Source organism: Crocodylus siamensis, chromosome 2, assembly GCF_052110815.1.
Source record: "Crocodylus siamensis isolate JL-2025a chromosome 2, ASM5211081v1, whole genome shotgun sequence".
NCBI lineage: Eukaryota > Metazoa > Chordata > Crocodylia > Crocodylidae > Crocodylus > Crocodylus siamensis.
Window position 1 is genome coordinate 210,699,567 of NC_143396.1, and position 25,887 is coordinate 210,725,453.

The 25,887-nt window shown below is 43.3% G+C and overlaps 1 protein-coding gene across 2 annotated transcripts in view; it reads left to right on the forward strand.

The window, feature by feature from the left end:
* CD44 (CD44 molecule (IN blood group)) overlaps positions 1-25,887 on the forward strand; it is a 100,838-nt gene that overhangs the window by 34,684 nt on the left and 40,267 nt on the right. The window contains exons 2-7 of one of the 2 annotated variants that reach the window (XM_090032932.1): positions 7,315-7,480; positions 13,229-13,365; positions 15,785-15,868; positions 16,431-16,613; positions 19,396-19,506; positions 24,904-25,023. In XM_090032932.1, the coding sequence (XP_089889058.1) occupies positions 7,315-7,480; positions 13,229-13,365; positions 15,785-15,868; positions 16,431-16,613; positions 19,396-19,506; positions 24,904-25,023 (801 nt within the window). The remainder of the gene's footprint in view (positions 1-7,314; positions 7,481-13,228; positions 13,366-15,784; positions 15,869-16,430; positions 16,614-19,395; positions 19,507-24,903; positions 25,024-25,887) is intronic. The other variant, XM_090032933.1, reaches the window with a different exon arrangement.

Sequence of the window (25,887 nt, forward strand, 5' to 3'; positions counted from 1 at the left end):
AGTTATAGGTATTTTATTGTTTCCCCATTATACCCTATGGCCCGCTCTCCGAGGTGGCTCCGAAGTGCTTCGGAAGCTCTGAAGCACTTCGGAAAGACTAATGAGGCCAGCGCTTCGATCCGGACATGCTGCTTCCGACGCTGAAGCGTCCGAAGCTTCTCCGGATCCAAAGCTCTGTCCAAAGCCTCGCACAGCCCTAACAATTAATAGAAAACATGTCTTTGTCCACAATCATAAGGCTTGTTACCTGGTCTTGATGAATACAGAATCAGGATGAGAGGGGTGTGACCATGCTTCCTTTGGAGCTCCACATATGCTGTGAACTCTGAGCTCGTCAGGTGATCAGTGTAGGCCCTGGCTGGAGTCTTGCTTTCACACAGCTCCAGCACAATGAGATGGCCTTCGCTACCACCTTGAAGTCCCTGCAGAGGACGGACATGGGATGCCAATTCCTTAGGTCTCGGGGATCTCCCTCTTCAGCAGGAGGGTCAGCAGGGCCCTCCAGCATGACAGAGGGAGCTCTCCACTTCCCTCGGATTCAGCCCAGTCTGCAGCAAGGTCCGGGCCAATGGCGTCCCAGAAAGCCCGGTAGAACTCCGAGGTTAGCCCGTCAATGCCCAGAGCCTTGTTGCCAGGCATCAGGTGGAGAGTGGACAAAAACTCAGCTAGAGTGAGAGGAGCTTCCAGCTGATCCCGGTCACCCATGCTGACCTGAGCGAGTCCGTCCCACAGGGTCTGACAGGCCTTGGTATCGGTTGGATCCAGAGAGGAGAGCTCTTCATAGAAAGTGTGCGTGAGCTGGCGCATCTTGCCTGGATCCATGAAGGGGGGTGCCGTCACCTGCCAGAAGGCAGGTGATATACTTCTTGGCCCCCCGCCTCCTCTCCAGGACATAGAAGAAGTGGGGTCTCCCTGCAGGTGCTTGTGCATAGCTGTGGTTCCCCTGCCCATGGGGCCATGTTGGTGGGGCCTGAGCTAGGGCCAGGGACAAGTTGAGTGGGTGTGCTGGCTGGTGTAGTGTACCTGGTCCCCTCAGGTGCTTGTGGTCTAGGCTTTGGGTAGGGCCCTTGCCCTTCCCACCCCCAGCTGTGCAGGGGGCTGAAGAGGAGGCCTTCCCACTGCCCTCATCCTTAGTCCCTGATGATGGGAGAGGGGGCTTGGGAACCCCTCTGGGGGCCTGGTCAGGGGTGACCCCCAGCCCTGCTGGCTCCCTACCGAAGTCCCACCTGCCTCTGCAGCAGATGTTACAGGCTTCTCCCCCCCTGGAGGGGGTTGGTTGGACTCTGCCTCTGGGGTGGAGGCTGCAGGAGCATGCATCCCCGTGGGGGCTTGGCTGGGATCCACCCCCATTGTGGGGGCTGTGGGAAGCTCTGTGGGGGCATCTGCCCACTCAGAAGGTTCCTGCCCTGCCATTGTTTCACATGAGGGCAGAGAAAACAATAAAGAAAAACAAAATATCCTGCAGGGGCAGACTGCGGTTGTGGGGCAGAAGGGGGATAGGGAGGAAGGGGGTTGAAGCTCACTGAGCCACAGCCCCACAGGAAAGAAAACAAGAGGCCTATGCTTTGAGAATAAGCGGGGGGTAGGGCAGAAGGGGGAAAAACAAACCAACAAACAAACACCACACACAAGGGCTGGGGAAACTCAAGCTGGCTTACTCAGCCACACAAATACCAGGTCAGGGGGAGTGGACCTCAGGACTTACCACACAAGGGCAAAAAATACCAAAACACACGGGGAAGGCTGCTGAGGCAGGTGCAAAAGATGGCTGGACAGTGGAGGGGCTTTGCTTGTGGAAGATCTGTCCAGAAGACCCTCAGGCCTCCAGCCAGTCACTCAGCAGCAGAACAGACAGCAGGAAGACAAACTGGGATCAGATGCAGTGAGGTAGCTGTTGGGGAGGGTACGAGCAGTCAGTCAATTAGGAGGTGATCCAGTGCAGGTGTGGTGTCAGGTGGTGCGGCAGGGACTCTCCCTCTCTCCTGAGAGGGGGCAGCAGCAGCAGCCATAGTGATGGTAGGAGCCGTCCAGTTCAACCACTCATGTTGTGGTTCTGGTGAAAGTGGAGGTGAAGGTGGGGGGTGGCCTGGCAAGGCAGCTAGGGCAGGCAAGGTTCCTTTAAGCTCTGGCAGTGATGGTGGGGGAGGGGCCTACAGGCAGCGCAGACTCCCTCCCCAGGCTGTCCCTTGACTGCGGCTTGGTGGCGGGCTGGGCAGCAGACCAGAACAGGGGTGCAGGAGCTTTGGTGCTCCACAACAAAGTGCATGTCCGAGCACATGTGCCAAGGCAAAAAGCCCTGGCTCAAATTTGCACCACTTCTATTTGAGCTGCTGCAAGCGAATGTGCTTGCATGCATGGATGCACCCTGTGAGAGTAATGTCTGAGACTGCTGTTGCTAACATCTGAGACTACTATACACCAGCTTCTCCTTAATCAGCCTGATTCAGTCTTCTTGAGCTTTGCTGGACAAGAAATATTCTGAGAAATTAAAATGTATTTACTGGATTCTCGTCTGCTTCTGCATTATATTCTAGCTCCTCATTCTTGCTTTCAAAGGCCCACACAACTTGACTGCCATTAGAACTGGTCCAAGTTTTGATGGAACCATTTTCCATAGGATAGTATTTTGGAAATTCCAGAGGACTTTGGAAGTGGAAAGTTTCATGAAAAAATCATGTTGATTCTGGTAAAAGTTATTTTCACGGGGGAAAAATAAAAACAGGAAAAATTATTTTCCTTTTGTTATTTTTAGAATGTCATTTTGTATTGGAATACTTTAATTGGCTGTTATTATACAACATAAAAATGAAATGTTTAAATTTTGTCAAAACAAAATGTTTTGATTAATGCAAAACATTTTTGGCTTTTTTTTGTATGGAGAATTTCATGCAGACAGCCACAAAGTCTTATTTTTATAACCAGTGGCGATGTGTAGAGGGTACACAGGGATGCACGTGCACCCCTGGAGAGTGGGGAGTGCACTCCCTGTCAGGCTGCGCTCTTTGTTTAGGTGATGGGCGGGGGGGGCAGGTGGGAATGCCAGTGCCCCCTCTGGAAGCGCCAGCTGGGGAATGGGGTCGCCAGCAAAAGTGGCCACACCACTTCCAGAAGTCACCATGGGACTTCCAGAAGCAGTGCAGCTGCTTTTTGGCGAGTGAGATTGCCCATGGGTGGGATACCCCTCCCCGGTCAGCGCAATCAGCCACCAGGGGACCTCCCCCTGACCCCTGGTCACTGACTGGTGTCGGGGGGGAGGGGCATGTGCCCCCCGACTCGAGGCATCAGTCACCCATGTTTATAAACTTCATCCTTCTTTTTCTACTCCCATTCCATCTCATATCCCCTATATGCTTAGAACCAAAGCGACAAAATACTTACTACCTGGTGCAATGCTTGTTATTGTCATAATGACTGCCTCCAAGAGTAAGCATTTTCTAATGTGCAATTGGGCCCATAGGGTGGCTGTAGATGTGCTGGAGGCTGCTCTGATGTGCTGTAATTACAGCACATCAGAGTTTAACTGAGTCTGCTGGAGTGTGCTAATTAGTGTGCTCCAGCTAGCCTCTATATCTCATATATCAGTGTCTGCGCACTTCAGAATGGTAGCAGAGGCTATTTAATGAAAGCTTGTTTGTTAAGCTTTAGTTAAAGCACCCCTGCTGGCATTTTGAAGTGTAGGGATGCTGATACACAAGATGCAACAGGCATTTTAATTAATCTGTTTCTCAGAGCTTCTCTAAGTAAAGCCATCTGTCCCCCCACCTCCCTCAGAGCATGTGTAAAAATACCTATATATTGTAAACTCTAAAAAATTATCAGAGCCATGGCATTGCTACTCCTATGTAAATAATAATAATCCTTTTACATTCTGTACAGTCTGCATCTGATTTACTCTTCCATTTTCTTATTTGCTTCCAGTTCCATATGGAAGGAAATATTCCATGTCATTTACAATGTTAGTGGTTATGCAGCACTAAATCATTGTTATCTCAGCTTGCTAACATATAATAGCAACTGCAAAAGGAATTAATTCTTTTACTAGTATTACTTATTTTTGATGTGTGCATTTTTAGAAGAACTTCATCAGTCAAGCATATGGCAAAAGAACAGACTTTAGAGAACCTTCCTATTACTTCTGTTGTATTTTAAAATGTTTAGGAATTGTATTTTGAAGCTTATAGCAGAGAGATTATTGTGTAGTATCTCCTTAAAAAACTTGACAAACAATATTATAATATTTGGAAGAAACTAGATTGGTTTCTTCTTGATGCACATAGAATTCTTGTTAAAATTAATATGAATCATTCTCTGCATTTTACTGGGCATGTCTGCATGTGTGCTTTAATGCATAATAGCCTATTTTACTGTGCACTGAAGCAGTGCATTAAAAACTGTACTATTATGCTAATGTGCATCAAAATAGGCTACTGTGCATTAATCATCACCTAAAAAGCATGTGCTTGCGTTATTGTACATTAGGGCAGCCTGATGTGCATTAATTTAGTACCTCGGGGTACCTGTACACGATCAGAGAAGCTGCTCCAACACACTTGAATTCCATCACATCAAAGCAGACCTGGTTAATTGTGCTAATTAATCGAGTCTGATTAATGACCATGCTCCATCAGCCTCCTGTGTCTCATTTACCAGTGTCCCTGCACTACTTCATAATGGTGGCAGGGGTGCTTTATAGCTCATTTGAGATGTTCTGGGCACTTTAATTAGAGCAGCTCTTGGAGATACTCTAATTAAAGCACCACCCCACCCCAACTCCCGGAGCATGTATATAAACACCCTCACATTGGAGATACTAAATTTAATGTGCATTAATTCACGTGTAAACATGCCCACTGGAAAGAAAGGCTTAGTCCATTTTTGCATGCTATGGGGATGGCATTTTAGTCAAAAACTGCAATCAAGTTCCTTCTTGAGAGATGGGTGGAGTGGGAGATGAGTTAATTTGCGTTGCTTTGAAGTTTTGTGAGTCTTTACTCACCTTCCAGTACTATAATCTATTTCTTCTCTATGTCATTAAGAAAGATGCTCATTGTATACATTTTCTTTTTCTTTCCTCTTTTATTTGTTCATGTGCTAATGCTGTTAGGATCATACAGTCTTTCCCACACCCCCTACTCTACACACAAAGATATAGGCTGATCTTTCGAGGAAAAAGATCTCTTTGGAACCTCTTGTCGCACACCCTGTGTCAGCTGATACAGTCTGTACAGAACAGTGTAGTGCTCTTCCCTCTGTTGGGGGCTGAATGTACTGCTTGTTCAGAGTTTCATGGCCCCATGCCAGAAGATGAACTTTACAATGTGGTCATGATTTTTAAAAACGGGTCCCAAAGTACAAGAAAAACTTAGTCTTAAGATGGAGCTCAAGGAAAGGCCTCAATCAATTTGTGGCTTTAAAAAGGAGCCCTTTGGTCCTGCCTTTTGGCAGGGGCCAATTTCTTGTTTTTATTTATGTTTTATGAGGCATTGAGGGAGGTACTGGAAGTATGTGATATAGTTCGGGACGTGAGGTTGAGTTTGGCAGAGGAGTGGGAACAGATTGGATAAGGTGGATTGCTTTTAATTTTTTTCCCTCTCAATGGAAAACAATATATATATTTTAATATATGCAATGCATTTATATGTTTTAGTATTATTTTAATATTTTATTTTGTTTCTATAATTCTTTTTCTTTTGTATTGTAAGCCACTCTGAGTCTTTTTGGGAAGGATGGCAAGTAAAGCTAATCAATCCATAAATACATTTATTAAAGGAATTATGTGATGTGGTTCCCTGAAATTATCCAGGAGGTCCCTTCCAGTCCTACATTCAAGTTAGTCTTCTGATCTCATATTTCAGTACCTAAGTGTACTGATTTTTCAGGTTCCTAGCAGATACCTTTGAAGGCAATAGCAAGTCAATGAGGGAAGAAGTTGAGTGGACTAAGGAGGGGTTTTCCATTTGTATATTTGTTTGCAAGTTTTAATGTTGTTTAGGTGCTTAAGCTTTTGGGAATCTGGCCCAAATACAGAGATCATCCTAAATGACTCCAACTTGATGTAGGTTGACATCATTTGCATGTCACATTCCAGCACAATTTAGAATATGTCTGTATTACCACTTCATAATGGCAATGGGTGTTCCCGAGTGTGCTGCCAAAATGCATGAATCTGCCAGTCCACTTGCTTCACATACATCAAACCCAGAAAAGAGTGGTGAAGCTGGCCTGTGAGCATTTTGCCACTGCTTCTAAACATGCCAGAAAGAGAGATCTTTAGACAGGACATGGCATATTCTCTCAGCAAAGCTTCCTTGTCTCACCTGTGGGTTTGGCACGTGGGGAGCAGGAGTGGGTGGGCATGATGTTTCTTCTTGGTGTCTTTAAATAAATATTTTTGTGGTCACTAAAATTACTTGCGTCTTGCGCCATAGTGCTTTCGGGAACTATCTTCCTCAAGAGATGGATTGAAGTTGCTTCCAAATGAAAGTGAGATCAGGATGTCTGGGGGAGGAGGAAGGGAACTTTCTGATTGGAAGGAAAGATTTGCAAAACTAGGACAGAGCAATTTCATTCACTTGTGCACTGAGATTACATGTATGTGTTATTTCCCAACCATTCCTGGCCAGCTGAATGAGCATTTAGCAGTTTAACGCTTGTGTGTTATTAGGAATTCTGATGCAGAGTACTTTCTTGCTTTCTACAGCTGCAGTAACTGATAGTCTAAAAAGTCTGTCTTTATCGAAAAGATCTAAGCCTAAAAGGAACACAGTTCTTGAACTCTTGCTGAAATATGCTAGTTCTTGCTTGATGTATATTTTAATTTAAAAAATCAATTTTACAGTGACCAGAATAAGACAAATTAGAATAGGGATGGATATTGTACATCAGGAATTGACAAGTTTATAACCATTTTCACTTTTTTCTCTTTGTTCCCTTTGTACATGAGGCATTTAGATTTAAACACATTTAAAATGGACCTGGATTTTCAGATACCATCTCTTTAGGTACAGAAGTAGGCTTATAAATACTCGCAAAGCATGCTTAAATCATCTGCAATTTTTATAACTGTTTTCAAATACACCTCATAAAAGCATAGAGCTGCTGATCTTAAAAAGGTGAAGGAGTTCTGAGCTGTTTGGCCAAAAAAGGATCTGAGGGAAATTTGGAGCACTATATTTAGAGCTCATCCAGTATGATTATCTGATCCTGAGGTTTCTCTGTAATATCAATGTACTTGGAAATAAAATCATGCCAGGATTTCAGCGGAATGCCATGTCTCATCAGTCTAATCATGTTTCTTTTTTCTTCCATTGCCAGAATTTAATATAAGTTGCAGATATGCTGGGGTTTTCCATGTTGAGAAAAATCGTCGCTACAGTCTTATGAGAGAAGATGCAATTGTGCTCTGTAGAGCTCTCAATAGTACCTTGCCAACAATGGAACAAATGGAAAAAGCATACAAACTTGGGTTTGAAACATGCAGGTAAGATGGTTATTGGGCAGTAACATATATTCCATAGAATCACAGAAAATAGGGCTGGAAGAAACTTTGAGTCCATCTGTTTGCCTCAAAGAAGAATCAAATATAACTAAGCCATTCCTGACAGATACCTGTCCAACTTTCTCTTAACAACCAATAGTGATGGAAATCCCACAGCCCCCCTTGGTAATCTATTCTAGAATGTACCTACTTTTATAGATAGTTAGCTTTTTTCCTAATGTCTCAGCTAAATATCCTCCATTGCATTTTAATTCCCTTACTTCTTGTCCTAACTTAATTGGACATGGAGACCAGTTTATAACTTTCTTCTTTATAGTAAACATACATCTTTGAAAACTTATCAAGTGCCCCTCAATCTTCTCTAAGACAAGCAAAGCCAATTCTTTCCAACTTTCCTCACAGATCACATTTTCTAGACCTTGGATCGTTTTTGTCAATTTCTCTTGAACTCTTTCCAATTGTAGCATTGCTGTTGAAGAATGGTGCCCCAAACTGGACACAGTGCTCCTCAGTATGCTTCAGTTTGTAATCTTCTATAAGTAGGGACCAACTAAAATCAGGCAGGAAGACAGTCAATTTCATGGGCCAATGACAGGCTGACTGCCATTTTCACAGGCTTATCGCAGTGAACCCCCTCCCTCCCCAGGCTCTGACTGGCTGAGGGGCCCTGGTGGTCCCACCCTTCACTGCTTGTTGGTGGAGATGGATGTGAAAGGCAGACCTCTCAGTCAATCAGTTGGTGGGGGGTGGGGAAAGATTGCCATCTTGGCTACTCCTCTTCACACGCCCCCCTTCCCTCTCCCCAACCAGACTGAGAGACCAGGTCACAGCAGTCATGAAGACCGTTAGCTCCCACTGGGTAGCCAGCATTTTATTTTTAGTAAGTTTTTTTTTATTTTGAGGGTTTCATAGACAAACACTAATTTCTCAAACAAACACCCAATTTTGTGACTTCCACAAAATCTGCAAAATTGCGAATTGAGTAGGTCCCTACCTATAACCCCTCGGTTGTTCTGTTTAAACATCCTTATGGTTTGAAAATTAGTAGGTATTACTCCATAGTTGTTATACAATGGGAACTACAGCTGCTTTTAAATAGGCATTAATTAGGTGTCTATGTCACTTATGAGTGGCAAAGCTTGAATGAAACTGTGTAATAAGTATATCTGTAAATAGGGAATCACCATGGGAAGGTAAACTTATTATGGAATCACAAAGCAATTGTTTTTTATCTCTACAAAAATTAACATTTGGAGGAAAACAAAATAATTCCTGATAATATTTGCAGGTGTCACAAAGATTTCAATTTCAGTATATAACGAAGTAAACAGGTCGGTGACACAAAATGATCTGAATTGTTTGGTAAACTGGGCACATGCAAATGATATTTGGCCATTTCAGCCTGGCCAAATATAGGAGCCCTGCATCTAAGAACAGAGAATGGAGGGCCCACTTACAGCATGGGGAACTGTCTTGCAAAAAGACTTAGTGAATAATCAGTTTCACGATAAACTTTCTGTGCAACACTGTGGACAGAAAAGGCTAGTGCAACAACCTTAGGACGTATAACTGGAAAGGATTCAGAAAAGAGCGATGAAAATTATTTAGACTTGGAAGGTATGTCTTGTACCAAAGACACAAGGACCTCAATCTATTTAATTTATCAAAGGAAGAAAATTAAGGGATGACTTGATCACAGTTTGTAAGTACTTTCACAGAGAATGATTATATGGGTTGTAGAAGACAATGATATAACAAACTCCAGATAGGGTGCAAATGTATACCAATGTTAGTAATAAGATGCTAGAACAACTTACACAGTAACTGCAGTGGATTCTTTATCACAGGGCGTTATTAAATTAAGACTGGATGTTTTTGTAACGGCTATGTGCTTGTCCAAGTAGGAATTAATTCAGTGAAGTCTTGTGGCTTTTGCTATGCAGGAGCTCAGACCACATTGTGAAACAGTCTCTTCTGAATCACATAGGTCATGTGGTCATCAAACAAGCAGGTATAGAAAAGATTCAGAAGTGAAAAACAGAGAGGGTTTATCAAGCAATGTAGATTCATACACGTGTAATGGTTTTTAAAGCTGAATGGATCAAATAACTTGAATAGATTTTCATCCTTAGAAAGAGCTGGTAAGAAACTAATAGCATTTTCAGGATTTGTTCAATAATTTATTATGGTAGAAAACCTCAGTGGGCTTCTCTTCATCTCCTTGAAGTTTGCTGCCTGAACTTTTGTTGGTGCTGTACTGTAATAACCTGAAGAAAAATGAAACCAAACAATACTGTTTAAAATGACTACATGTAAGCTCAAGGGGAATTCATCTGGTCTCAGTTTGAGTTGACCCAGTTCTATTTTACTAAAGCCTTTAGCTCTTTTCCCCCTTTGCGTGAGGACTGAATGAAAGTGCTTTCAAATTAGTCATAGAGACAAAGATTATATTTACGAAAGATAATTGGTGTAACAAGTATAAAAAGCAACTTGTTAATTAACATTTGTGTAGTACTTTGAAAACATTTAGCTCTGACAGTGCACAAGTCAAGCACTGTTTTTACTGTTAGCCCACTTACAAGCAGGGGGTATGCCATAGGTGTATAGATGGTGGAAAGCCAGGGCTAATGGGGCTCAGCCCCCCACCCCCCAAACAAGGGCAGTGGCTAGGGCCACAAGTCAGCCAGGCTGCGGGCTCCAGGAGGCTGAAGCAGGGGTGGGGAGGGGTGCACATGCAGCCAGGATGTCAGCCCTGTGTGCAGATCACTGGCTGCCCAGCACAGCAGGCAAGTACCACTCGATTCTGTGAAAGAGAAGGGGGTGGCAGGGCAGATCAAGGCCTCTGGGGTGAGGGAGGGAGGCACAGGCAGGGCCAGAGGCTTGGGTGAATGGGGTCCCAGCCAGGTCAGATGGTGGGACAGTTGGAGCCTAGGTGGCTTTTCCAGGGGTGTGGGGGGACTCCTGCTGCTGCGTGCATCCCGGCAGAGGCTGGGGCGGTACGTGCCTCCTGATCTGTGTGTGGGGTGGAGGTGGCTGCTGCTGCAGGCTTTGCTTTGCTCCCCACTGCAACTGCCCCAGGAGTGGTGCGATGCCCCATGCCTGCCGCTGCCAGGCTGTGCTGAGCCCCCTGCCCGTCCCGCAGCGGGATGCACATGGCATTGTGGGGGTGTGGAGGCAATGAAAGCTGCAGCAGGGCACAAAGCACAGCCTGTAGTGGGAGCTGCCTCAATCCCACAAACAGATCAGGGGGCACGTGACCCTGGGGCCTCTGCTGGGGTATGCACATGGGTGGGAACCCCCCTGCACCCCTAGACAAGCCACCTGGGGACCAATCGTCCTAACACCCAGCCCCACAGACTTACCTGCTGAGGGGTGGAGCACACATGCATGCATGCACACACACTCAGCCCCCGCAACAATTTTTTCTCCCTCCAGCTATGCATAGGTGGCACAAGCAGCCTGTCTGTGGTATGCAGCAGATCATCAAGGGGGCAAGCAGCACAGTGAAAGATAGGGCAGGAAGAAGAAAGCAGAGCAGCAGATGGGGCCGGGGAAGTGGATTGGAGTGGCACTTAGGGAGGGTGCAGGGCTCATTTGTGACATGCCTGCTAAAAAGTTTGGCCCCTGTTACTTTAAAGGTTTCCTGCAAATCCTAAGAGCTGCTATCCAAGTGCTGTGTCTTGTGCTTGTTCACAGGTGTAAATCAAAGAAATACCCACATGATTTTGTCAGATAGTCCTGTGGAGAGAAAGGATAACCATATTATCAGAAAATATCAGGCAAAAATTCTTGATAGTAGGCGTTACAAGTGAAGTGGGAGCATCATTTAAAACCCTGCCAAATGAAGGACTAAAGAGACTATCTTCTACATGCAGGGAAAAGCACTGAATGCTCTGAGAGGTGATTTCTGTCTGATATTTGAGCTGTGTGCACTCTAGATAGGTAAGATGAGAAGATGGGAAAGAAAGTATAAAAGGAATAGGCAGAACTGGTTTTCACAGTAGAGGGCTGTGACCTTGCTTTTACATGGGGACAGCCTAAGATAAGTAACTCAGGGTTGGGGGAGGGGGCTGGCAGGATTGGGGGAAGCTGGCGAGTCCAGGGGGGCTTGCTGGGTCCACAGGAGGGGGTTGCCTGATCCAGGGGGAAGGAACTCAGGGAGCTAAAGACAACCTAGTCAAGGTCTGGGAGGCAGGGTATGAACAGAACAGTCCTGGGGCTGAGACAAGTGGCTGGGCTTTCCCAGCCCCAGTACTGAGCTGTGAACGTGTGCAGGCATGCACGAGGCTGGGTGGTTAATCCTTCGTAGCTCAGGTTAACTCTTTATCCTAATTCCTAATAACTGAGCATACCACATTTTGGGTGGTATAAGCCCTGTGAACACCAGCATGCCTAGGCATTTAAATCAACTTAACTCTGGTTACATTGATCTAAAACTAATGCTTCTACACACTGTAATAGAATAGACAACCATATATCTGTAGGCATTTTAAGACCTGTTGCTGATCAGGATGGATGCTGGAACTGTTTCATCTGCATGACCCTGCAGCAATATAAGTGAACCAAGTCACCCCAATTTTGACAGTGGATGTAGCAGAGTTAAAGTTAGAGTGGTTTTGGTACACTTGTATTGCTACAAACTCATTCAGACATACCAGTTGGTATCAGTAACTTTTGATAGCAGTATAGTTATGTCCATCCATACCCTAGGTGTTAAGTTAAAGTATCTAATAAAAGTACGTTTTATGAACAGTAGAGATTTAGGATTATAAATATCAACCATGCACTTTCATCTAGTTAGATGTGAATGACAGATGCCAGCAGAAAAAAAGCTCAGGGAACCATGGCTGGGATTGCGCTGGATTGTGCCCCCATTACCTCTGAGAAGTAGCAGCTCTTGAACACACATACATGCACACACGTGCATGCGCGCACACACACACAACACCAAAAAACAACCAAAAAAGCATTGGGCTTGCAAACATTTTTTCACCCTACCAGCTAAATAGATTTTAGGGAAACTAGTAAATTCACAGAACTTTGGGTTTTTTTATATTGAATTGCAAAATAGGAATGACTTGTTGTACAGCTGAATTAACCCTAAAATCGTGTGAAATGAACAGGCTTGAGCGATGGTAGCATTGTAGCATTTTTTCTATGAAGGAGATAGTAAGTATTTTTAGCTAATATCCTATAGGTGGTACATTTTATTATTTAACCATGCTTTGTACTTTAGAAAGACTAGCATATTCTTCACTGTTGCTTCACATCTTTAATTCTGTTTGATCTTCACTGTTTTGTCAGTGTTGTGGTATGCAGTTTCAGTGCAAAATGGCAGTGAGCTGTCTGTTACACCGGAAGTAATAAAATGTCACCCACTGTAAGAAAATCAGGAATCTATTCCTTTGTGCTGCACCTAAACATCTCTTTGAACAAAGAGTGTGTTAATTTTTTCTCCTTCGTTTTCACTGCAGCCTGATGGGCCCACTCATTTTGGGCACTAGTGTTGAAGTTTACATGCAGAATGGCATTGGCCATAGACAGTTGCTGGTAGTTAATGATGCTGTGAAAAAGGAGCCAGTTCCATGACAAGAATAAAGATTACTATTATTCTGTGGTGCAGTGCAATTCTTATTCTGTATGCAATGCTGTAGCTGAGTTGCAGGTACCTTAAGCAACGTATCTTCCATATGTTGTAATATATGCTATTTTTCATTTTGTTCTCCACAGGTACGGTTTCATAGAAGACAAAATTGTACTTCCACGGATCAACCCCTATCACCTTTGTGCAGCAAACTATACAGGGATTTATATACTTTCATCAAATACAACACAGCACTTTGATACTTACTGTTACAATGCATCAGGTAGGTATTTATTTTAGTGTATATTTGAGAACAAATCTATCGGGAATAATGCAATATCTCACTCAGGTTACTGAAAACTAGATTTTGTGTTGAATTACATCTGTTTTGTTGTTTCCTTGTTAAATTGGAGGAACCAGTACCTTTTGTCAGTCAGTAGAATGGTGACTGCTGATACCAGCACTGAATTTTTCTAGTTATATTTTGAACTAAACAATTTTTTGCTCTCATGCTGAATGTGTGGTTGTAGGCCTCAGGGCCTTGTACAAGTGAAATGCAGTACTGTGGATATAAAGGGCCATGTGTAGAAGAAACAAGAGACCTGTGTGCATGAAATTTTAAAGCACGCTAAATGCTTTTGCACCGCTTTAATGGAGTCAGTGTTTGCATGCCTCTGTGGCGTATTGCGCGTTTATTCCAGCCGCGGTAAGGAATTCCGCAGCGTAAATGACTTGGGGCACAACAAACTAAAACTCCTTCAAGGAATTGTAGTTTGCTGCCCCTACAGCCATGGAGCAAAAAACCAGGCTTTGGGCAGCTCCATGGCTCTGCAGAAAGCCCTGCAGGCAGCCTGGCAGCAGCCCGGGAAGGCAGGCCAAGACAAGTGGCAACCCTGATCTTCCTCCCCACCCTCCTCAGAGCCTGCCTGCCTGCCTGAGCTGCGCAGGGGTCCGGTGCTTCCCTCTGCAGTTTCCCCTGAGAATGCCCAAGCCAGGTACTGCCTGCGGGGGGGGGGGGTACTGCCTCCTCCCTCTACAACCCAAGGACCACTCTGCCCACTGGCAGCTCACCTTCCCCTCCCCGCTGGAAAGGCAGGTAAGTCAGCAGGGTGTGTGCATGACACAGGGCTTTAATCAGCCCTATATTGAAGTGGTGTTTTTTAAAACCCACTGCTTCAATTTAGGGCCCCTGTTTCATCTACATACACGCAAGGATGTGAACTTTTGAATGCCATGGCTATAATGAGTGCTGTCTCCAGGGGCGACTGTAAAGCCCCTGCAGTCCCTGCAGCCCTTGCTCTCACTGGGCAATCACCCTTTCATCTCTCCTGCCATGCCTTGATGACAACTCTTATTATATAAAGGAGGCCGCCACAGGGCTTCCCATTCTGTCCTCCTTCTGGACTGTCATTGCCTTAAGGGCTCATTGCATGGCTCCAGTCTGTCCCTATACCATGCCCCATGCCTCACAGGTGTTATCACTTGTTGTTTTTTTCCACTTAGCCCCTCCATGGGCTATTGGACTGTTTGTGGTCCCCCAAACCTTGGCCCCTCTCTGGGCTATAGGCCCCTGGCTCCTGTATCCCGACCTGCCACTTCCAAGGCCCCGCCTCTACCCTGAACCCTCTCTGGTCTGCTCCAGGCCTGTTGCTTCCAAAGCCTGGCTTCCTCCAGACCCGTGTATTCCAAGGTCTGGGCTCCTGCAGGTCTGTCAATTCTAAAGCCTGGCTCCAAACCCCTCCCTGGGTCCCTAGGAACCTCCTTCTCCCCTTGGTTCCTACCCAAACCTCCAGATTGCTGGCTGTATTCTCCCTGCTGGCACTCAGAGCTGTAGTCCTCCTGCTGGGTGATGTCCTCTCACCAGCCTTCAGCTCTTAATACTGGCTCATCTGTGTGCCTGGGCTTATATCCTCTGTAAGCCCAGCCCTTCTCCTAGGTCAAATGACTGCAATCAGCCCAGGCCATGACTGCAGGCTGCTGCAGCCATTGCTTGTCTATTCTGAAAGTGGCAGGAGCACCAAGCATCCTACCACAATGGCTTCCACTCTTTACATTCATGCACTCGTATATTTCTGGAGCAGGTAAAAGTGAAATCAGCAAGCTCAAGGAAGAGTCCTGGTTTGCCTTCCTGGTGTACTTGAAGTTTTAGGCATGGAAAAACCCAGGTGTTTATCAGTTGTAGAACAGAAACAGATCACTCCCTGTGTGGATTTTCTTGATGATATACCACAGAGGTCAAGGGGCATGATTCTGAATTGGGATAGGTAAAAGCAATATGTGGCTCTAACTCATCTGCCTGCACACTGGAGCTGGCTGCATGTAGTGGATCCTAAGGGACTGTTCTGCCAGATAAGAATTAACTTATTTCATTAGGAGCTAGATATCAGCACAATACCTTCTAACAGCTCTTCTCCACCTAAGAATCATAGGTGAAGAGCTGTGCAACTCCTACATAGTTCTGGGTAGTAAAGTTGGCTAAAAGGCTATCTAGGAGAGTACTGACTGAATTAGTGAATTTGAGAAAAAATGAGCATCTTTTGCACTAAAAACATTACTAAATTATTAACATATAAACTGCCATTAAGAAAGTTTTCTTAGCATGTTGTGCATAAATCTGTGGCTCTGATCAAACTTTCAAAATAAACTGATTTTTTCTTACTGCTGGTGACTGAACTTTCCTGTTTTTTCCCCTTCTCTTTCAGAAACAAGAGACAAAGCCTGTGAACCTATTCAAAAGCTAGATTTAAGGTTCGATAACTCTTCCCTTGCTGATGAGAACCAAATAGGTACAGTATTGCTTCCAGACATTTATCCCACTTTCACCTATACTAAGTAGCTCTTCACATATGTGATGGATATGTTCAGTGTTTCAAACAGGTCCAGAGATAGCGCTATTCTACAAGTAATGTAAACAATCCTAATTTTAATTAAATCTTTCTGATGCTGCTTTGATCAAAGAAAACTTTATTTAAGCCTTTCCTGTCTCACTAGGGGCTGTTCCTTCTATACTTTACCTAAACCAGTGGGTTTAGAAATCAATAAGGGATGAAGCCAGACTCTCACATGGCATTCATTCCATCAAAGTCACTGGTAAAACTCTCATTGACATTAGTGGGGTCAGCATTTCATCTTCAAAGTCAATCCAAATTTTAACCCATGTACCAGATTGAAACTTATATAAGCTGACAAATACTCAGGTCAGATCACCTAGAAATAGCTTAATGATAGATAAACAGGCAGATAGCAAATGGCCTGACTGATGTTAAACATGACCACCACTACTGCCATTCTACAACTCCAGTGCATGGGTCCCAGATACAAAAGCTGATCATTTTCTCTTTCCAACAGTCATTGATAATGCAGATGGCTCACGTTACACCGATGGTGTGAAAAACCCTGACCCAACACCAGCTGGCTATGATAATACTGTGGGTAGTGGTTCATCACACGACACAAGTACAATGAATCATGATGATCTTTCATTGGATTTTTCTGGAGCAGGCAAAAAGGAATATACTTCAACAGACCCTGGTAAGAATGATGGATTATAACCATTATAGTTGACATGGTTTCTTCAAATAACTGAGTGAACAATTTCACTGAGGGAAAAGGGGTTCTGAGGCAGCAAAATCTGCAAAGCACTAATTTCAGCTCTAGAGCTCATTGTTATCCACATTTAGGAAAATGTTTAATTCATTGGCTTTTAAACAGATATAATATTTGCTAGAAGTATTCTTATGACACTTTGTTCCTGCTTCATCATTTAGCTTACAGTGGCCCCAAAATACCAAGGCAAGCTAATGCCAACTAGGGCTGTGCAGAGCAGGTAATATTCGATTCAACAGCCATATCAAATATTAAACTGGGTCCCACTTCAATTTGCCATCTGCTTCAAGTCAAAGCGGGTGCGCTTTGACTCGAGGCTGAAGTTCAGTCGAATATTTGAGCTGCTTTGATTTCCCCATAGGCTATAATTGGGAAGGTCAAAGCAGGCTATAACTTTGGCATTTCTTGTCTGATCCTGATGAAACTTGCAGGAATGGTAGCTCCTGAGGAGCCCACAAAGCGTGCCAAGTTTCAACAAGATAGGTTCAGGGGGAAGTGCACCCCAAGTTCTTGAGAGCAAACAGCCTATAACTTCTATGACCTTGCTCGCATTTGCAACTGGTCCCTTTTGCCTCCAATGTTCCAGGGTGCCCTGCCTCTGCTGTGGGGGGACGGGGGCTGTGGAGCGAGCGGGGGCTGTTCCTGAGGCAAAGGGGTGGTACCTGCGGAGATGATTCAGCGTCCCTGAGGTGATCATGCGCTTTGTTCCTTTGCCTCAGCTGATTTTGGCTCAGGAGTGCACGCAGATAGCAAACGCGGGATCATAATGAACCCAGACCATGCTAGTACTAGGCTTTTCCCTCTGGTGTGCAAGTGCATCTGTGGATGCTGCTGAACTCTCCCCCTCTTCAGCAGTCAGAGGCACAGCAAGAGAAAGAGCAGACTCAGCTGAGCTGCTTGCCTTCACCTGTACAGAGGCACCTTCTGAAGTGCCTTCTGGGAAAGACCTCGTGGCTTGAAAGGAAAAAACCTGAGGGGTGTCGAGCACAAACTTGACTGATTCTCCCTGCTTCCCCAGAACTTCCCTTGCCAGGGCACTGAGATCCAGATCCCGCGCCAGCTCTTCTTCTGGCTCTGGAAGGCTCAGCACAGGCAGTGACACAGGGGTGGAGCACTGCTGTGCTGGTTCCAGTTATGGTGGGAGAGGTTGTGGCTGCTGTATCTGGACATGGGAGAGTCTCAGGCACAGGCAGTGGCTCTGGTGGCACTGCTGCTCCCCTCTCTTTACTGCTTGTAGCAGCCCTTGTAGTGGGAGGAAAGAGGCTGCGTCTGAGTTTGGTGGGGGGAGAAACTGCAGCTCTCCTGCTTGCAACCCCCCTTGCTCCCCTTCGTGCAGGCTGGCCAGTGTGACCACCTGCCTTTCCACCCCGCTTCATAATGTGTTCCTTTGTATGTAAACTGGAACCTCTAAGCATGCTGTATGCCGCGGATTAGATTTCTGGATGTTATGTAAATGTGTTTTGTGTGTGTAGATAATATATTGAGAAGCATTGGTGTGGTGGAAAGAACAAATGATGTATAAAAATATATATATATATAAACTAAATTCCTATATATAGAATAGATCCTAGCTACTACTAACCCTATCCAATATAAGCATAAACTAATATGAAAAGTAGTTATAAAATAAAAGCACCAAGTTCTCAGAAAACCCTGTTGCTAGTGTTGCAAGGAGGGAATCTGTTGAAGATCAGGGCTTTCAGCTGTATAAAAGCACCAAGTTCTAAGAAATCCCTGTTGCTAGCATTGCAAGCAGGGAATCTGTTGAAGATCGGGGCTTCCAGCCATCATGGTCTGACGCAGAGGTGCTGGAGAACACCAGCAGCTCAGAAACTGAACCCAAGGCAGAAAGCAGGGGAGCTGAAAAACTGCTGCCTTTTATACATTTTCTCTGGCCCTCCCCCAGAGCACTGGGATTGGAAGGAACTTCAGAGAATGCTGACAGGTCACTGGCCAGCCACACATATCAGTCATGAAAACACTCCTTCCCGCTCTCCCTCCCCCTCCCCTTACTTTCCCTTTTTTTTCCCTCCACAGGGAATCCAGTATAGGCAAATTGAATATTCGACCCTTGTCGAATATTCGACCTGCGCTGTTAATATTCAGCTTCTGGTATTCGATTCGACACCTATTCGAACAGCTGCTATTCGACTTGACTTTCACTTTTCAAGGTTGAATATGTCGAATATTTGTCAAATCGAATATTAAGTCGACGCTTTGCACAGCCCTAATGCCAACTTTCTTGCTCTGGGCATGGAATTAATTTCAGAGCAGCACCCTTGGAATATTTCATGCATTGCTTTCCCATTTGTTCCTGTGAGAGTTCTCATCTGCTCTGCTTACAGCTACAGTCTCTTGTCTGGAGCAAAGCTTAGAAATGATCTCAAGCCATAAGTTCAGCCAAGGGTGCATCATCATCAATGCAATGTAAATTACATGACCAAATTGCTGCCATGTAGGATCACTAGGATGCTGCATATTCCTCCTTTCTTGAGCAATTCATGTTAGTGATTTAGATGTCAGGATTAGAAAAGCAGTGCTCTTTCATACTGAACCACAACAATAAACAAATTTCCCTTTTCTTTTATTCCTCCACCGAACAAATAAATGAAAGGAACAGGCTTGCTATAGTTACAAAAGTAATAATAAGAATTGTATAAATAGCATGAAAAGATTACAAATGATTCATTCACCCATCATCAAACAGGTGATGAAAACATGCCAATGGGTACTACAGCTTCTTCTATTCCAATGGGACCTAAGGATTTTCCTGGAAAAGACAGTAGCGATCCCTACAAGCAGCATCCCACAAGTTCTAGTAAGGCTAACAAATTACAATAACCTTACCTAATGTAAACTGTATTGTATTCAAGCAGAGTTTCTGGGTAAGTGACTGATAAATGACCAGGTATGTGTGATGGAACATCATTCCAGGACACAATTCTCTGGGGCGGTTGTATCAGAAATGAGATTTGTATAGTATGGCTGATGAAAAGTGAAAAGACGACGAAAATGTTATATGCCTACCTCAATGTGTATGCTTTAAATTAGTAAATTATTCTCCTTGATCCATACATATATTTTGCTGTTTCCTCATGCTCTTCTCTCAGTTTTCAGGCACTACAATTTAATTCACTTGAGGTACTGTGGCTGGCTTATATGAGAAAAAGATAGTGAATTTTTTTCTCCATATGCAGAGTGTACATATTTTGATACTTAATATCAAAGAACAAGCATGATTTTTGCTTGTTCATGGATGTGAGGCTGGCAACACAAATCAAAATCCTGATGTATCTCACTGTGGACATACATTGAGAGTGTGTTTGAATGAAGGTTACAGTATCTGTGCACTGAAAAAGAAGTTATAGTACCTGTAATTAATAGCAGCAAGAAGATACAGGTTCAATGCTTATGGGGCCTTTGAGTGTTTGAAGGAACATTAGCTTTTCCCTAGGACTCAACACAATACAAACACCATTTTCTGCCCTGCATTGAATAGCTGTGCTATGATGTATAGAAACAAATTTCTCCAGGTATCTTCCCCCAGTACCCAGCACATGCATGCAATACATGGTAGAATCTTACCACTAGTGTGATGGCAAAATGAAATGAGATCGGCTTTAACTGTTTTGAACTTAGGCTTTATACATGATGAATTTCTTAATTTTAAGGTGATGGAGGTTTGTGGTGGTGGGACAGAGGGGTCTGCGGCCAGAGGAAGAATAGGTGAATGTAATGGAGGACGTTTTACAGGCTTTAGGTAGCTGGCCGTTTGAAGTAATTGTTCAATTGTCATCATGTTGATTTTGATGGGATTTTTATATTTCATCTTGATCTGATATTTAATTTTATGACTTCATCCTTCTTGCACAGGGACTTTTATGACTTTCAAAACTGGCATTTGATCTCTGGAAGGGGGGTCAGGAACCATTTGTTTTCCATTTTATAAAAATGCATTGATTTAAATGGTCTGTGTTCTTATTTTGTGTTCACAGGCTTCCTTCACTGATGTACCTTGATTTGGGGGGTAGAAATTTAGAGTTGGCTGAAATGCCAATAAAGAACATTAAAAGTTGGTAAAAATATGTTGATATTTCTATATCAGTGCTAGTGTTGTGATGCTAGCAGGAGTGCTGATCCTCTAGAGATGGTGTGACCTGCTGTCTCTCAGAAGGTTTGTTTCAGGGACATAGCTTCTTCACTTTTCTTGCTAAAACTGTCACTAACCAGCATTGCCTCTAACTCGGAGCAGGGCCTGGCCTGTATCACAATGGAAAGGGTTTCATTTTCCTGCATTACAAACTAGAAAAAAGCAATGTAGGGTCCCTTTCAGAATTGTTGATAGTTTGTTGCTGGGTATCTTCCTGAATTGTCTTCTCTCAGGTAATTCTGTGGCAGAAAGTTACAGGCTAAAAGCTTGTGGTTGTTTCCCCATGGGCATGCCTGCACATGCAGTTAATTCAACTGAATAAACTCTGGCACACTCTGTGCAGGAGTTTATTGCTCCTGGATGCCGTGTTTACATGTGCACCCAGGACTGCAGCACATTGAGCTGTTGGAGTAGCCCTGGCTGGCAGTGGGCTCCGGGGTCTGCCTGCTTCCCGGGGCTGCTTGACCCAGCTCACCATTCTGCAGAAGGGCTGGCTGGGGCACGAGGGTGCTTGAGTGCAGGGCTAGCCAGCAAGCAGCCCCCACACTGAAGCATCCTAGTGCTCCAGCCAGCCCTATCAGTATCTACCCATGTTCTGTGGTGGAGTAAATAATGCCACCACAGGACAGTACTTGTGTTGACAAATACTATCCTACATACGGCAGCATTTATTAATTTACTGTGGCCTTATAGGGCTGCACGTGTAGCTTCTGAGACATTCAATGTGGAGCTAGTTAGGCAATTCCTCAGTAAATGGCTCATGTAGATGCACTATACATGCACACTATTCAAACTCTTCAGGCTCATTGTTATCCCTTAACCATGATTCATCTCCCAAGGCAGTTGTAAAGATTGGTAAAAAAAATCACACCATGCAGAGCAAACAAAACAGAATCAGCTTTAGTCCTATTAGTACAGGGGTGGGCAAAATGCAGCCCGCGGGCCAGATGTGGCCCACCAAGCCATTTTATCTGGCCTGCAAGGCCCCTAAAAATTTAGAAAATTAATATTTATCTGCCCCTGGCTGCCTGTCATGTGGCCCTCAATGGCTTGCCAAAACTCAGTAAACGGCCCTCCGCCCGAAATAATTGCCCACCCCTCCATTAGCAGTAAGCACAGAGCACCAAACACAGATTTTTAGATGGGACAGGCCAATTATATATTTGAATACTGTAGCGGCAGGAAAAAGAGAAGAAAAGAATGGCCATCAATACTGCATCTACCTGTCTAATTTGTTAGCTGAAACCTACACAAATAAATACAGGTACCAAGGTATCCACTAGCTGTAAGTGGATCATTTACAATGCATTTTAAAATGGCAAAATGCTATTGGCACTCTTTTTACTCATCTATAAATATGAACGTTATCACTGGGGTGCTCATTTGTCTTCTGTAAATTAAGGCTGATAGATGCACCTGGGTAAACGGCAGATTTGGGGTGTTGGTTGTCTTTCCAAATATGGTTACATATTGCTGAGCAACATTTTAGTGATGCTGTATCATTCCAGGTCTATTTGTGGGGGACTAATTTCAAGAATGATGTTAATATTACACTTACCTCTATCATAGCTCAGTAGGGAGAGCAAGGAATCAACATTCTTCATCTGCACTCAGATTTTAAGAAGTGCTTTATTTAGGGTTCAATAACTCTTCTGAACTTGTTGATCCAGCACTATAATGCATCAGTGCAATGATAAAATATTGCATCATTTTAAAAACATGTCAAGTAGTTATTTCCTCTAAAAATCTTGTACTTGTTCCTCAGTACTCAAACTGACTCAAGCATCGCTACAGAATATGGCAGTGTAGATATATTATCTTCCTAAGGCTTTACATCATGAATCTTACCACTTACTAAATTAAGGCAGGTTAGATTTCTTACCAGCTGGTTAGGAAGGAAAAAAGGCCTTCTACTGAAATCATAATTGTCTGCTTCAGAAACTATTTCTTGCTGAGAAATGGTATGACACAGAATTACCTTATTTCTAACTGTGAGAGGGCTGATAGTGAGTGAACTTCGGGTGTGTGGCTAACAGACTGGTTTAATTTTGTGGTTCCAGATACCTGGGAAGTAGATCAGGTTCACAAAACATTGGTATCTGTTGTCTCCAGTGCCTACAATAATAGGTGGGCTAGACTACATAAAATAATGGTTCAAAATAAGATGCAGTGAAAAATTTCCAAAACAATTATTTTCATTTAAGTACTGAGTTTGATTGTACTTGCATAGGGATGTACCGTATGTATCATTCTTTGGATTCTGAACTTTGACAATATGAACTGGAGAGAGAACATTTTCAAAAACAATTAACAGTCAAATCCAACATTTAAGTCCATAAGGAAGTCAGTGGGTGTTTGCTTGCATAAAGAATGCAAGGATTTGACCTTAAAATTTTACTGTTGGGATTTTTTTCAATTGGTGGTAGTGACAGGGCTTTTCTATAACTTTGTTTATCTTTGAGCCACGGCTTTGTGTCAACAAATACTTTCAGCATATGCTATATATTTTCTGGTCAGGGATTTTCTTTTTCCTTGCATTAATCATCTGCAACATGTATTAATGCTAGTGACCATGGCTTTATCTTGCATTCCTATCCCTCTCAATATTATCATACTTATTTCCCAGTTCCTCTTCCTGTTAATTCAATGGTAGAACTCCTGGTAACTCCAGTGGCGATGGAATCAGACCGCTTTTGGTGCAAGTGTGCGCAGATTTGAAACCTTATTGGTAATGTGAATATGGTGGTAGAGCTTTTGGGTACCTCTTAGCTTGTGTTTGTAGCCCACTAATGGCACCTTTTCCACAAAATGTTGCGCTCTCTCTCATATTGATAGGGCCTTCATTTCATTGCATGACAAGAAAACTGCAATTCTATTTTGAATATATTTCATTGCAGAATGTATTATACGTTCTATTGCTTGTTTCCGTGATCCATAAAATTACAGTTCCAAAATAATAAGTTAAATGCCACAGTAACTTACCTTGATCCTGTGCCTGTGAGCAATACAGTTGTGGTTCGAATTAAAAGTGAATTAAAGGAACAGTCAAATAACTGCTGTTATTGGTCTGCCACTGTTGCTTCGGTAGCTTTTTTTGTTGTTGTTATCTTTCCCATTCTTTTCACTAGTTATTTTCTAATGCACGGAGGCCAAAGGGTCATATCTTTACTCTGCTCTCATATTTATTTCTTACCGTCATTATCTCACTTCTAGGTGAAGGTGCTGGTGGATTTTGGCTTTGCTGCGCAGACACATTTGGTGGTGGCACTGGTGCTAGTTGGATTATTTAATATTTCAGTCTTACATCTTTGTGCCTCAACAACTGTATCTTTAGTTGCTTCATACCTCAATGCATTTCACTGTGGCCAGGTACAGACATTACACTTTTACTGGTATAAGTGACTGAAAACCAGTCTACACTTATAACTGAACAGAAGTTTGGCATATAGACTGGTTTAAAAATGGCAGAACCAAGTCTAAGGTTTGCTCCCCTACCTCCAAAGGGCAAATGTATGTTCTTTTGGCCACCAATCTAAACTATACCACTTACAGAAAACTACATAACAGATCACAAAAAACTGTAATGGGATAATATTATATTTTCCTTTTCTGCATTCATGAACTGTTCTCTCCTTGACAACTACAAAATTCTCAAATAAAGAAGGATACAGTGATAAAATTAAGTTTCAGTCACATACAGCTACATGGATTCCTATGAGAACAGTTTGTAAAAAAACTGGCTTCAGTCAAACCTAGATTAGAGATGCAACCACAGCTGGTTTTTTGGCTATGAATTCTGTGTTATTCTGTATTAAGACCATACCTTTCAGTAAATAGGAGGATGGTGTGGAAGGAACAGATTACAAAAACAGTTATACTTTAAACAAACCAGAATTCCCATTCTCTTCTCTTCAAGTTTCCTCCCTATACATTTGTAAAAGATATATTTTAGGTATGGAAGGGAGAAGAGCAAAAGCTGTATGGAAGGGAGAAGTGCAAAAGATAAATTTTGGTGGTGCCTCAATTAGAAAAAAAGTTACAACTGATTGAACCGTTCCCCCACAGCTGTAGATCTGTATCGTATTGAACCTCAGGAACCTTCTGTACCATCTCAGTGGAGTCCAATCCATTGGTCGTGGTCCCATCAACATCCCCAGGAACAGGAACCAACTCAGGCATCAGGGGGTAAAGCGTATAAGTCATTTTAACTGCTATACTATGTATAAAATCTTCTGATAAATCAAGAACCAATTGTGATTCCAATAATGGCACATCAGTATTTAATGAAAGTTCTACACCTTTCTTAATGCTGGATAGAAAAGAATACCTTTTTCATTTAAGTTCTGCTCTCGGAGAGCAGGATTATGTCTTGAAGGCACAACCAACACTGGAGAAGTGTGGTACCTCTCTGCTGCAATGAGAGGAGCCAAGCAACACTTGAAAGGAGTATGCCCACTACTATTCCCCTCTCCTTGACATGAATATCTCTCTGAGACCTGGTCATACTCACTTATGTCCCCAGAATCTGTGTGCTCTGACAGTTTTGTGTCTTCAGTTAACTTTGATTTAAGAAGGCAAGTAATCCGCTTCATTATTTTGACTCCTTTGTTGGGGGGCACTTTCTTTCCGTCCTAGTTCCTTGGTGCAGTATAGGACTAATGGGTAAAAATTACATACTGCAACAAAAAACTAGCTAAATGAAATAATGAGGTTAATGGATGGCAGCCTGAAAGCTGGTGGCATTTGTCTGACAATGAGATGACTTGTTACTGTGTTATGTAAAAAATGGAGTGTGGATTCTTTGGAGAAGGGAGCATGTTTCCAGTTATTTATGTGAGAGGTGAGGATTTCTTAGGGTGAGATCTTTTATAAACTTCTTATCTACTATAATAGATCTTTATAAAAGATATCATCCTAAGAAATCCTTGCCTCTCACAGAATTTCTGGACCAACATGGCTATGAAATTATTATTACACTTGTTATTTAATAACTATTAGTTATAATTTGATAATTATTTAATAAGCTATTGGTACTTTATTTGGGGCATT